Here is a 15,255-nt window from a genome sequence, read left to right on the forward strand (position 1 = left end):
TTCAATGATGTATTTTAATGAGAATTTCATGTCAAAGCTACTTCAGACATTCTTCCAAACCAAACATTCCTGTGCAGATACCAATTCTCAGAAAACATTAAGACCCACACAGACAAAAGCAATCTCTTTCCCTTTCTGGCTCTTGTAGTTTGGTGACACATCTCGATCAGATTTTCACAGCATTCTTGCCTTTTATATACCCATAAATTGTGCATTTTATTTCATCTGTTTCCCAGAAACTGAAGTGAACTTTCCATTATGAATGTGTAGGTGTGCTGAGTGGTTTCTATACTGTAGATGCTTATCCACTTCTGCCTTACTGTGTGAGCCTGGTGAACACACGCATTTTCATGCACCTTTACTACATGATTTTACTTAGTTTGATGTTAGATTCATTTGTATTAATAATTAATCAAGTATTTAAATCATTTTAGCATCATATTATTCTGAATATAGAGGATAGAGGGAAAAAGCGGATTTTTGTAAACTCAAAGTAGATTATCCATTGAATTCTTTAGATAGAGTCAGCCTAACTTGTTTTCTTTGATCCTTTTCAGTGTGAGTTTTTCCTGCAGCGTGTTGATATTTGGCTTCTCGCTGTTGCCGGTCAAGGCCTCTCTGTGTTTTGTATGCCGACCGCTGTTTTGTCTGAGATGGCAGTGACCTTTACGACTGTTGTGATATCTCATGCTGTTTCTATCTGTCTCTCAATGGATAAACTCATCATGGCGGTTAACATGTGATCCTTTTCACTCTAGATGATCAAACCTGACACGGGCCTTTGTACAACATTATCCTCTCAAAACTTAAGTCAAAAACAAGTCTGGAGGCTTATATTGTCATTTTTTAATCAGTATTCAACTTATTCTTAAGTCACTCCAAGCCCTTTAAAGAAACACTCTACTTCTTTTTGGAAATATGTTCATTTTACAACTCCCCTAGAGTTAAATTGTTGTGTTTTATCATTTCTGAATTCATTCAGCCAAACTCCAGGTCTGGTGAAAGCATAGATCATTGATTTAGATTAGACCATTATATTATATTAGTTATATTAGTTTAGTTGAGTTCGGTGTGGTTTAAATTTCACTGCTGAAAGTCCAAACAGTTAAGAGTAAATCCATCGATGTGCAGCTCCACAAGTCCCAAAAGCAAGCCAGTGGCGACAGTAGTGAGAAACAAAACTTCCAAATGATGAAAGTAAAGGAAAAAACCCAGAGAAAAACCAGACTCAGTTGGGCACAACCATTTCTCCTCTGGCCAAACTTCCTGTGCAGAGCTGCAGTCTAGGTGGCGGAAGCTGAAGAACACTGGACGTCTATCGTGGAGAAGCTGCAGGTGTGAGTAGGTCACTGTTCAGGCTGGCCCACGGATCAATGCGCAGACTCGTGTGTCACTGTGGTCTTTCAGGAATAATTCTCATGCACTCTGCTCCTCCATGACCACCACTGCATCTGCTCTGGATACGGACTGGTCCAGGATTATGAATACCTTGGCATCATTTCTTCACAGGTCCTGCATCGCATTAATGGTTCTGCATAATCTCTAGAGGCCTCAGGATGAGTATCCCCAGGTGGAAATAGAGAATAAGGAAAACAATTAGCGTAGCTGCTGTTCATAGTTTATTTAAACACGAGATGCAAAAATGAAGTGCCATAAATGAAAATAGTAGTTATATAAACAAACTCAGAAATAAACATGTAAAGCATATGAGGATTTCTAACAAAATATCTGGTGCGTTAAGACAGGAAGAGTGTGTCCTACAGATGGTTTGTCAAGCCCACTCACCTGCGTGGAGCACACTCATGTATCATACTGTTTTGTGATGCATTGTGTGTATGCTTTACCAAAAAGATAGGTCTTTAATCCAGTTTTGAACTGAGAGAGTGTGTCTGAGCCTCGGACATTATCAGGAAGGCTATTCCAGAGTTTAGGAGCCACAATTAAGAAGGCTCGACCTCCTTTAGTAGACTTTTCTATTTTGGGTACCACCAGAAACCCTGAGTTTTTACAGCTTAAGGAGCGGGTTGTATTTTAGTGAGATAGAAGGTTGGTTATATAAACAGGAGCTAGATTATTAAAAGCTTTATAGGTAAGAAGCAATATTTTATAATCATTATGAAACTTAACAGGCAGCCAGTGTAAGGAGGATAAATTGGGGTGATATGGTCATATTTTCTAAACCTGGTAAGAACTCTGGCATTGTCTTTTCTTTTTCAGCAAAGTGGAGTTTTCTTTTATTTATTGCATAAAATGAATCAAATACAATTTGAATAATGCAATGCAGTATTTGCATACTACACTGTAAAAAGTAAAGTGTAGTAAACCTGTTTGCTTAAAGGCCTTGTTACCTGGAACTGTTAAGTGACTGACTTAATTTTAATAATTATGCACATAGTTAATTTACTTAATAATGTTAAGGATTGGGTCAGTCGGCATTTCTGTGTGGAGTTTGCATGTTGCAGCTGGAAGGGCATCCGCTGTGTTAAACAAATGCTGGATAATTTGGCTGTTCATTTCACTGTGGCGAATAAAAAGGAAAATTAATGAATGAATGTTAAGGAAACAGGTTTACTTAATTTTGTATCTTAAAGCCAACTATTGCTTTTTACACTGAATTATGGTACCTTATGGTAAAGTAATTTTTAATAATTATAAGTAATTATTAATTATAATATAGTCATTAATTGAAACAAATTCTTGTTTTTTGTTCAACTGTCTCTTTAAACTGATGTTGTTTGTGTGTGAGATTTACTGAATCTCTGGTTGTCTCCACCTGTTTAGCTCTCCCTCAGCCTGCAGGAGTGTAATTTGATCGTTATCAGTTGAAAATGCTGTTTACACGAGCTGAAACACGGCACCAGTGTCGGGAAAGGACGGTGTAGGGCTTGTATGTCTCCCTTGGATTGTTATAAAGTCTGATATACTGTTTAGCGTCATGTCTTTTTGCATTCAGTAAATGTGACTGCTGGACTCCAATCCAGCATACACATCAGAAACCTTTTAAGTGGTGTGCCTTCCGCCATCCACACCCGTATTTATCACACAGGATCCTGCTTTTCACTTGATATAAAAGATATGAGATCCAGCATTGCAGTACAGGCGAATGAAGTGCTGTGATTTATATTACATGCCAAGACTGGGTTGCTTTACAGGCCCATGTTTTAATTAAATTTAAAAGACACTTTCAGGGGTTGGTTGAGGTGGTGAGATTTGATAAAACGAGACCAGAAGGGTTTTTGAGAGGCGTTTTTAGTTATTCATCAAAGCTGAATTTTTGTTTGGTCTTGTTTATTTGCACTGAGATCTTTATGCAAGATAGACATTTTTTTGATGCAAATAAAAATAGCAGCTTTCTCTGTGTTTCTTTCTGATTCCTCTATTCTGGTGGTTATTTTGGCCTGTAGCAGAGTGTTCTGTTCAGTTGATTATTCTGCATTATGTGCGCAGAGATAAAAGCAACTCATATGACTGTCTGGGCAGGATCAAAGCCGATTGTGCTGAATATGTCTGTGTGCATGCAGTGCATTGGTTAAAGATACTAAATGTTTAGTTGACTACATTTTACTGTATGAATAATGCAGTCTTTTTGGAAATAAGTCAGACAGCTACTAAATAAACAATGTTCCATTTAGAAATAATTAGATTTACAATACCACAATAAGCAATGTGTTTAGAATTATACAAATTTAGGTTACCTATAGTTAGTTGTCCGAATAAGCAGCATGACCTATTACTACTGTTCATATGTAAAGGTTAGAGATTATATGTGTTGAATTTAGTTACATTACCCATATCGCACATTTTAATGCTAGCTCAATCACGATATGTGACTTATTAGGAGGAGATGTTCTTTGACATTTATAAGATTAAAAAGTTCAAGAGACAAAATTCCATGAACTTATTTTGGAGAAACCATATTTTCTTTAAAAAGGTGTATTTTTGTGTATATTAGAAAACACAAATAAATTTTCAACTCTTTCTTCTTCAAGTGTGTACCTTTAACTGGGCATTATAAAATGGTATAAAGTCCATATTTCTAATAAGGCTTGCCACAGCTGATGGCTGTTCTGTTGATGTGTGGAAATATGAAATTCTATCTAGAGACAGTAATTTATTATGACTCAACTAAAGAACTACAGGTTCTATAGCCATTAAATATTGCCTAGTCACATGTTATAACTACAGATGCCTAAACTTGTATTTAATAGTTCACCCTAAAGGACCAGGGGGGCAGGCCAAGTCGGAGCACCTCACTCTGGTCCCCCGGGCTCTGCGCTGGTTGGGGAAATTCCAAATTAAACCAAGATAAACCATTACAATTGGCTTAAGATTGGCAAGCAAAAAGAAAAAAGAAAGAAAGAAAAAAGTTAAACAAACATAAATATATACATTGAGTCTGTGTAATAAAGTATCGTTCAATTAAATTATTCTCCATAGCCTTGTCAAACACTCCAAAATAACAGTATGTTTAGTTCTCAAACTGATCAATATTTCCAACCAGTTCTTTTTATCAAAACTGGACTATCCAGTTCACCATATGGACTGAACCATCCAGAACTTTTTGCAGGTTCATCAATATCAGCTTAGATCAAGCAACTAAGACAGTAAAATGAGCCAATATTTTGTTGAATACTGTATGATCATATGATATAATTTTTTGTCCTTCAGCTATGCATTTACTCTATAAGTAAATTGGGGAAACTACAGATCAGCTGGTGATACTGGAAGTGCAAACTGTATGTGAACTGAGAACATTATTATGAAGTAACAAAAATTTCAATAAAATTTAAGGTAATAATGATTAAAATAATGTTCAATTTCTTTCACAAATTGATTCTTAATTTGATCTCAGCCATTAGTTTTATTTAGTTTTGACTCAAAAGGAAGGTTTAGCATCGTCACCAAGAAGCACAGTTTCAGCTAAAAGTCTTGTTTAATGTTCTACTGAAGAAAAAGTCACCCACATATTGGATGGCCTGAGGGTGATTAAATGAAAAGCAAATTTTCATTTTGCGGTGAACTTTCCCTTCAAACATAAGAGCCTAAGAACAAATACATGCATGGCTTATATTTATTAAGACTTCAATAAACCCGATGACCTCTTTGAACTGAGATATGTCCTCAGTTACATTAAAGATTAGTCTCCGCCTGAGGACAGATGCTTTTAAGAGCTCTTTAGTGAAGGGGTCCTGGGCTTCTTTACATGGGGCAGTGCAGGAGACAGTGCTCTGTGGGCCGTAGGGGTCTAGCGGAGGACAAGAAGCGGACCTCTCTCACCTCACTGAACGGATTTGTTTGCCCCCAGCCTAAGGCACTCATTTTAAGCTTGTCTCAACACAGCTAGTCGACCGTATGACATACTGTATATCTACACGCACACTAGCTCATGTGCTCTGTCTGAATGCATATTCTTCACAGCGTGGACACATTTGTATTTATTTGTAAAGCCACTCAGGTGCTTGTGTCTGTGTGTTTTGTGTAAAGGAAAGAAAGAATGAAGCCTTGGAAATCTGATTTGAATTATTCCTTCTCTTTTACCCCCCTTACAGATGAAGCAACGTACCAGAAGGAGTGCATAGAGCGAGACGACCGGAGAAACAGCCACGTTCCTGAGCAGTTCGCTGGCCTTCTTCATGGTTCATCTCCTGCCTGTGAATCCCCTGACAACCCTTACCAACTGTACGGAAAAGTGCGAAAGTTCAGCGTTCCTGAGCCTCCGCTCAGGCACGGGAATTTCCTTCGAGCACCAGAGTACTCTCCTCCCTTCCCTCGCACTGGCAGCGAGGCGTCTGCCCTTAAAACCCAGAGAGAAGTCAAACCGCAGGTAGTCTACAGGACAATTTTTCACACCAGGGTCAACCAGGGTCCTGTAACGTTTGGCGAACAGGGGGACAAGACCACAGTGGTGCATGCAAGGAACGGGGAGGCCCGGAGCAACTGCACAGGTGGCTCTAACCCAGCAAACAGCAATACAGGCTACGAAGAAAGAGCCTGCACTCTTGGGAGGATGAGGTCTATGCCAAAAAACGTTTTGGACCTTCAACTGTCCCGAAACTTCTCTAAATCAGACTCTAACCTGGTGGCCGTGTCTCCCATCGAAGAGGAGCAGTGGGGTTCCAGAGGGCAGAGCAGCCCTGGTAAAAGCAGCCCCAGCAGACTAGAGCGAACCCCCTCCTTTACCGCAGAGTGGGAAGAGGTAATAACGTTTTAATTACCAGCTAATTGTGGAATCATTTCCACTTAATTAATTCACTTAGCTTGAAGTAACCAAGCTGACTGGCTTGAAAGGTTTTCTTTGGATGCTCGGCGTATGGTTTTGATGTGTGATGCAAAACCGTGCCCTTTCGCTGGAATTTATTCAACAGGGTTGTCATGACAGCAAAATGATTTTTAATGCGTTTCTTTAATATAGTGAATGTGCATAATGATAGGCCCGGGACATGGTTTGTGTGTCTGTTTTGCACTGACGGTGATCTGTTTTCCACAAGGGCAGCTTTTATCCAGGGTAATGTAGCACATAAAAAAAGTTAAGCAATCAGTCAATTAAAAGAGGAAGTGCCTTTGAGAAATGACATCCTAATTATACTGAGTGAACTGATAAATCAAAACAGAAACAACAACAAAAAATGTAGGGTGTAATTAGAATGATAAATAAGCTGGTATTGTTTGCATTGAGAAAATAAAGTCTATTAATTATTGTCATGACAGCACATTTACCTCATAGTTTCTCATTGTCATAATGTGTCTGAGCTTACTTTTTGATTGCCATTTGCTCAACTTTTTTTGCAGTCAGGGATTTAGAGGAAAGTTTGCTTAATTGTTATAACAAAAATGACAGAAACATGACCCAAACATCTCTGACAAACATCTTGAGAGATTTTCCCTGTAGCAGGGGTGTTAAACTCATTTTCACTCAGGGCTGCCCTCAAAGGGCTCCGGTTATAACTGTAAGACTGTATAATTGTTACTATTTCATTCTTCTTCAACATTCTTAACTATTTTCTAAAAATTGTCTTTTTATTTAATTATAACATATTAAAGCTACAAATAAATATAGTATAGATATTACATCTCTGGGATATTTATTCAGAGGAATCTTTTTTACCAGGTTAGGAAACCCAGATTGCTCAAAAGCCATTATTCACATCAAAGTGAATAACAAGGACACATATAAACAATCACAAGTCATTAACTTTCTCCATACCATTGTTATATTTAATGTCTCATTCACACTAGCAGTGACTTTGCAGCTGCCTGTCGCTCTGGGTGGCGACCTGCTGCAAACTCAGGTCTGTTTAGGTCTACAGCACAGAGAAAACAACCAGGATCATGTGATCTCTACTTGTGCTCCTATTGGCTGTCACACAAAAAAGTCCCTCTTCATTTGCATAAGGTTGAAGGATTCTCAGCTTTGTTGCGTAGCTCGACACAGCCACCTGGTAGCCAATGGTTCGCTGTCGCTCGCCTACACGGAGTTTGCCAGAAGTTGCTCACTGTCTGTTAAAATTAATGGTCGCTTTGCCAGCGTGAGTCGCTCGTAGTGTGACTGAGGCTTAAGAGAAGCAGAACTATGGAACAACAACTGATTTTCTATTGAGGGCTGGTCGCAAAACAAACATACATTATGATAGATGTAGTTGATAGTCATTATGCAATATAAAGCAGCATTGACTTTTATTATAATGCTGGGTTCCCACCAAACATGTTGCGTATTCCGCGTCATTCGGGCCACCCAGTTTTCATTGACTTTGTATGTAGTTTACTCATATGAATAATTTAAAATGCATTTGGTGTAAATCATATGCTCTTATTTTTGGTAAATATGAACAAAACACACTGTATAATGGGGTTTATTGTTTGCCTTCAATTGACAGACTCAAATTTCTTGTATAGTCTTCTTTGTAGAGTCAATTCATTCCAGGTCGGTAATTCAGATTCGACGCAGGGGGCTTCCAGCTTAACATGACGATTAAAACTCTACACTCGATAAATTTAATGCGTCACAGCATTTTCTTCCCCTGCCTCAACCGGCTGTCAGGTCTTCAGAGGAGAACATATATTAGAAATAACTGATCAAAGGGGAGAGGGGAGAGTTTCCGTATCCGTTGATCGGGGCTTCCGAGCGGCTTTCTCTTTAGAGTATAAGCGTGGTCTGCTGGGAGACAGCGAGGACTGTTCTTTGAAGGCAGGTGTTCAGCTTTACGGATGTGAAGCGACACTTTCTTTCCTCCGAACATCACTGTCATTTTAATGAGGAGACATTCATCAAAAAAAATACGCTTCCTGTTCACTTAGAGCTGACATCTTCTCAAACGAAGCTGATTGTGATAAATTGCCTTTCCAAAATTCCCAGCTTTCAGCCAATAATTAAGTGGTTTTGGAGCACAATTACTGGCATTTAGGGAAAAAATTGAAAGTGGGCTTGTGGGAAAAGAGCAGCAAGGAGAAATCTGTAGGGAAATGCCATGGAATAAGGATATAAAAATAGGGACGAGAGCATTTTATTATGCAAACACACAATTTATCTCTCTCTCTCTCTCTCTCTCTCTCTCTTACTCTCCACAGATTGACAAGATTATGAGCTCCATAGGTGCTGGAATTGGCACAGAGTTGGAGGGGATTACAGAGGATCACCCAGGTTTGTGCGTATGTGTGTGTGTGTGTGATGTTGATGCAAAAAGCCAGTCCTCCCTCTACATTTAACGCGTATATCCATAACTATAGGAGGCTCGTGGCATTCATGATATGAATGTCAACTAACGGCTGTGAAGTGTGCAGCACTGTGAGACAGGAGGGTTTCCTTCAGTAGTGTCAAAGACCCGTTCATAGACAGGGAGCTTTTTGAGATGTAACCATGGTTACTGTGCTCTCTCTCTCCTCTCGTCACTGTGCTCTTCTTGTAGTCATAATGAGAGCAGGGGGACAGGAAGTGCATGGACAGTTTAGACCTCAAAGCACTGATTTTGGGGAGTTTTGTTACTCGCAGTGAGAGGGCATTGACTGCAGAATTCAGATCAGTGTCCTGTGATTCACACAAAGATGAAAATGAGAAAGCAAACAATGAGGAAATGTACTTTCTTCTCTATCTTCTTTCCTTTTCTTTGGACTTTTCTGTTTCTGGCTCTTCCGTTTTCTCTTATTCTCGCATTCTCTCAGTTTTTTTTTTGCCTCCTCAACTCTAGTCTCGCCAAATCTTTTTCTTCTCCTGTTTTCTCTCTCACTTCCTTTCCTTTATTCTCTCCTTTTGTCTTGTCTTCTATCCTGTTGTCTCCTCTCAGCGTTTGTGTTGCCTCTCCCTCACTTTTTTCTCTCCTCATTTCGTTCTCATTGTCTTTGACATCCTCTTATATCTACTACCTTTTCTTATCCCCTTTACTTTTTGCTCCTCATCTGTCATTCTTTCCTCTCCTATCATCTCTTTTCTTATTTACTCCTCTAACGCAAGCCTCCTTTTCACTTTCTGCTCTTGCTCCTCTATTTTCTCTCATCCAATTTTCTCCCCTCACCTTTTCTGCTATCACTCCTTACTATTAACCGTTGCCTTCACCTTCTGCCTTCTTTCCTCTCCTCCACTTCGTGGGGCAGTCATGGCCTAATGGTTAGTGAGTTGGAGTTGTGATGCAAAAATTGTAGGTTCAATTCCCGACTCCAGCAGAGATGTAGCAGGTAGGTGGGGGAGTGGATAACCAGCACTCTCTTCCACACTCCATATGGGGCTGAGGAGCTGAAGTGAGTGGTCAATCAATGGCTGCCCATTGCTCCATATATGTGTTCATGGTGGGTGTGCAGGGCTTGACATTAACTTTTTTGATCACCAGCCACTGTGGCTAGTAGTTTTCCAAAATTACTAGCCACTCGCCACTTTCACTAGACACAATTTTATTGTTGAGAAAATATATTTTATACACATAAATATGACTTTGACATGCTAAAATTACTTGATTTAGATTTTGCGTTATCTCCACATGCCTCCTCATTCATTTCACTTTTTGTGTATGAGCTTGCTCAATAATCATGACCAAATGGGTCATGGTTTCATAGGATTACAATTAGTTTTTATTTCACATAATTTCAGAGCTCAAAATGAAAAATTTACCAAATTTATCTCTGACCACACCAAACAAACATAAACAATGAATTACTTCTTAGCCACAAATTTTAAATGTGTCAAAACAAGCAAAATATAGCTGTACACTATACTTTTATTAAACAAATCATATGCACAGTAGTCTGTCCTGGCTAAAGGTCCCCAATCACCAGTTAACTACACATAAAGGGGGAGTTAATCTCCCATTAAAGCAATGTTATTGTAAAAAATGATAATTAAACCATATTAACACAAAAGAAAGCAGGTAAAAAACATACCGTGTGATAATGAAAGGATGATCACACACACAGTTAACGTTAGAACCAATAATAATCTGTTCAAAGAATGGATAAAGTGAAAGCAACGGGTGCTGCTTACAAAAAGACACATCTGGACCTCTTGAAAGCAGCAAGAATGTGAGTTCATGTTCATCACTTTTTGTCTAGTCTATTTGAAAGAGAACCGGTCACATCAGTTGTGTTTCTAGACACAATTCTAGAAATGGGTGTGCACATGCATTTTAAACAGCTGTTAGCGCGAGTGATTATCCTCTCATTCAGTATTCACCTGCTTTCTATTGCTCGCGCGAACGCAATTATTTTTGTCAGTTGTGTTGCTTCTCAATTCTAAGATCGTCTTTGCATGCATATTGGACCCTTCTTATTGTCGAACTCTGCTTTTAAGAATTATTATCCGGAAAAATTATTTTTAACCAGCCAAAGTGGCTAGCGGGAGTGTCTGTCTTACCCACCACCGCTGAAATCTACCCGCATTTTGCGGGTTGGCGGGTGTTAATGTCAAGCCCTGTGTGTGTGTGTGTGAACTGCTTCAAATAAAAGCATCTGCTAATAGCTAAAAAAGGTTATTGTCTCTTGCTGGAATTTTAAAAAATATCGTTTTGCCTTTGTTTCCGTTTTGCGCTGACCATGTGTCTCCTGTTGCTTTCTCTTAGGCTACGTTCACACTGCAAATGTGGCCCAGATCTGATTTTTTTTTGCCCACATGTGACTGCGTCATGACATTGTGAACAGCCCAAACCACATGGAATCTGATCTTTTCAATTCCGATTTGTGCCACTTTCATATGTGGTATTTAATCAGATATAGATAATGTTTTGCAATCCGACCGAGTCTGACCAGATATGTAGCAATTCATGTGACTTTTACATCATTTTTGATCGACACACGTCATCATTCTGTACTGGTTTGTGCTGCAAACATCCTCAACTGCTCAGTGGCGTAGCAGAAGAGCACACAGGATAAATAATTCACCCCAAAAATTAAAAGTTTTTTTATTTGGTCACACTTTATTTCGATGGTTCGTTTGTTGAATTTTAGTTATATTGCATTACATGTAATTCTCAATATATTATAAGTAGACTGTTAGATTCGGGTTAGGATTAGTGTAAATTGACAAGTACTTTCAAAGTTGCTTATAGTCAGTTAAATGTCTGTAGAAGCAGCAGTATCAACAGATATTAAGCAGACAGTCTGCTAATACTCAAATGGACTATCAAAATAAATTGTCACCATTTTGAATATTGTTTAAATGACAGGTGGCCCCCGTTAACCAAACATTAACCATTAGCCTGTAACCATCCCAAAAAAAAAAGATTGTTCAGTTAGATTTAAAGTAGAGTAAAATACGTAGGCCTACATGAAATACATGCTATATTTCACTTACTGTAAATAATTAATACATTAACAAAACCAAATATAAAGGATAAACTGCGTGGCAAGTCTTGCAACAGGTTACTTTTTTGTTAAAAACTTGTTTCATTGTTAAATTATCAATTGTTTTGGATCACAAAAAATTATTTTAGGTTTTAAACACATAAGAACCATCAGTTCATTTACAGTTCATAAACGGCAATAATCATATTAAACATAATCTGACAACGTGCGTTATTCACGTCATACAGTATACACATTTATGTATCTGTTCACACTGAAAATCTGATATTGACCACATTTTAACAACAGTATGAACAGCTATGCAAAAAAATCTGATATGGGAAAAAATCAGATTTGAGCATTAAGCCTTGCAGTCTGAAAGCCTTATTCTTTCCTCTTCTAGCCATCCTCTCACCTCCTGTTTACTCTTTTTTCCTCTTTTGACTCTCCTCTCATCGTCTTTCACCTGTACTGTCATCTTCTTTTGCTGTAACTTTCTTGACTTCTCGAGCTCTTCGTATTCTCTCCTCTCTGTTTTACCCCTTCAACGATCAATACCTTTTCCTTTTCTTTTGCCTCTTCTTCTTCCACCTTCTCTACTGTTCTGCTCCTGATCTCCTCTTAGTTGTTTTCTCGTCTAATTTTCACCTCCTCTTCTATTAGCTTCTCATCCCACCTCTTTTGCCTTTCCCCTTTTACCTCTTCTTTCTTTTTAATTTACCCTCTCCCAACATCTATCGTCACCTTTCGTCATGCATATTCTGATTATCTCTCTTTCTCCTTCAGTTCTTCCACCTCTTCTGTCTCCGCGTCTCCTGTTGTCTTGCTTCCACTCCTCACCTCTCCTATACTTAAACCTCACTTCTCCTCTCGTCTCTGCAGTAGTCCCTCATTTTTCTGTCCACAGAAAGCATATTTGTGTTGCCTTTCCACCCGTTCTCACAGACGCCCACAGTGTGTGTGCATGCGTGTGTGTGTGTGGGAGGGAGCAACAGCAGCTTCTGCACTCAGACAAAGAGACTGGGGTTGATCTGATGGCTATTATCGGCAATGTGAGGTACAGCTAGTGGAAAGAAGGGAGGGAGAAAGAGAGACCGAGAGGGAGGGAGAGAGAGAGAGGAGAGAGAGAGAGCGCACAGTGGCACAGGATGCAGAGGCATACAAATGAGTGTGGGAGTGCTGGAGAAACAGAAATCTACCAAGCAAGCTGCACGCCGTCATTCCTATCCTTTTCTATCTCTCACACACTCATTCTCACACACACACACACACGATCACTCCCGCACGTGCACACATACACACGCACATGCCTGCACTCTCCGCACATTGAGACACAGGTTGAGGATCACAGTGGCGATCACACATCTCTCCCGTCTCTCTTGTGGATGTAATTTGGAGCCTTCAGCATGTCTACCTCCACAGCCGGCGTACTTCTCCACCAGCACGGACCCTAACACTTACTCTTCAGAGAGGACCCTCTTTACTTTGCTCCCGCTTTATGTTTTTTTAAGCGCTAGTTTTGTCTTTTTAAAAAAGAACAACACTTTTGTACATCCCTTTTCTCGCTCTTTCTGTTTCTCCCGTTTCCACTGGCGCTCTCTGCCTCTTGTTGAGCATGGCGGGTTCGTTTGACAGTCACTTTGCAAGGAACATGATGTGGCAGTGCCAGCTCTCGCAGCCGGACTGTCGCTGCTACCGGGTGGATGGCTACTCACTTCTTAAACGCCTCCCTTTGCATCCCTTGATAGGCCCCCGTTGCCCCGTCCAGTCTGTGGGACAGTGGCTGGACAACATTGGGCTGGTGCAGTATGAAAACCACCTGCTGTCTAACGGCTTTGACAACGTTCAGTTTATGGTAAGTGTCTTTTCCTGCGGCTGGTTTTCAGAGTCTCTTGTTTTTTTTTTATTAGTCATCGGTTGCTTGTTGTGGGTGGTGTGGGTTTGTGTGGGTGCTTAAGTGTTTGTTGCTCTCAGGTGAGCTGCTTTGTGATTTGCATGATTCTCAGTGTTTTATTTTTTGGTCTGTTCAGCATTTAATTTGTAGACCTTAAATGTTATAAAGGCCATGATGTTTTCTTTGGCTATTGTGACATTCAGCAGGAAAATCTATTGCCTGACCTTTAGCATAGGTATCCTTATGCCATATGTATACGGTATCCTGTATCTTTCGTGCCATATTAGCAATTTGGGAACTTTGAATCAAAAAGATTTATCAAAAAACTCTAAAAGTTTCAGTAAGAGGTCAGTTAGAAAGCTATTTTTTAAATTATGTTCCATATTAATGTACTTTTTGTTGTCCTTATCATCTGTTGTTCATGCAATGCTGCATGGGTACTCATTGATACATTGCATTCCACCACGTGGTCAACGTCACTCCTCTGACAATGCAGAAAACATGTCTACCGTGGGTGTGTTCAGATGCATGAATGTGATTGCCTGACGTGTGTTTTGGGGAGAAGGTGTTCAGGCAATCCATCTTCACCAATCAAAACAATCACTGTTGTTTAGGAGCACCTGTAGAGATAATAGGGCATGTTGAAAGATGTTGCTTCCAGGAAGAGTCGATCAATGCTGCTTGCACATTTATGATTACCAGTAAATCCTTCTACAGAGAAGGAAACATGACTATTTTAAGCAAAATTTCGGCAAAATTCACACTAGGCATAAATGAATAGATTGGTTAATTGGCTAGTTAATTAGTGCTGATGGATCAGGAAAGTGTATTTAAAGGGATAGTTCATTCAAAACAACAACAAAAACATCAGTCTACTCACCCTCCACTTGTTCCAATTTCTTTCCTCTGAGGAACACACAAAAAAGTAATGTTTTGAAGAACTAATGTAAGCTATCTGTTCTATTATATAGAGAACAAAACTGATATTGGCCCCCATTCACATCCATAGTAATTTCCCTACAATAGAGGACCATTAACTTTTTGGTTACCAACATCCTTCAAAATATCTAATATCTTTTGTTTTCATTATAAATAAGACACTCATACAAGTTTAAAACAACCTGAGGGTGAGTAAACGGTGTGTATATTTTTGTTTTTTGGTGAACTACACTTTTATTTGCTTAAGCTGGTGATTAGGCACATTTTTATGCCTGTTTTTTTATATTAACCAAGCTGGTTAACAAAGGAAAACTTGCTAGTTGACCATAAATTCTGTGGAAAGCTGATACTATTTTTAAAAACAATTTTATAGCACTTAATTATGTTTTTTTTGTCCACATATAGTGGCTTGTGTAAAACAAAGAAAGAACTTTTAGTATGTGCTTAAAGCAAAAATGTACTGGAGCATCCGATCAAACACTATTTACAGTTTTAATACTTGATTTTAGATCATGTAAAAGTATATTTTCTTTATTTTAAGCATAACAATCTAACAATATATGAACAGTTGAGGTCACACTTATTAGCCTTCTTTTTTTATTTTCCAAACAGAGCAAGGAATCTTTCACAGTATTTCCTATAATATTTATTTTCTTTTGGAG

At 39.0% G+C, this 15,255-nt stretch overlaps 1 protein-coding gene across 5 annotated transcripts in view; it reads left to right on the forward strand.

The window, feature by feature from the left end:
- anks1b (ankyrin repeat and sterile alpha motif domain containing 1B) overlaps nucleotides 1-15,255 on the forward strand; it is a 312,589-nt gene that overhangs the window by 189,156 nt on the left and 108,178 nt on the right. For all 5 annotated transcript variants that reach the window (XM_056455663.1, XM_056455662.1, XM_056455665.1 and 2 more), the window contains 3 exons: nucleotides 5,550-6,196; nucleotides 8,566-8,638; nucleotides 13,509-13,615. In XM_056455663.1, the coding sequence (XP_056311638.1) occupies nucleotides 5,550-6,196; nucleotides 8,566-8,638; nucleotides 13,509-13,615 (827 nt within the window). The remainder of the gene's footprint in view (nucleotides 1-5,549; nucleotides 6,197-8,565; nucleotides 8,639-13,508; nucleotides 13,616-15,255) is intronic.

The sequence above is a fragment of the Danio aesculapii genome, chromosome 4 (assembly GCF_903798145.1).
Source record: "Danio aesculapii chromosome 4, fDanAes4.1, whole genome shotgun sequence".
NCBI classification, from domain to species: domain Eukaryota; kingdom Metazoa; phylum Chordata; class Actinopteri; order Cypriniformes; family Danionidae; genus Danio; species Danio aesculapii.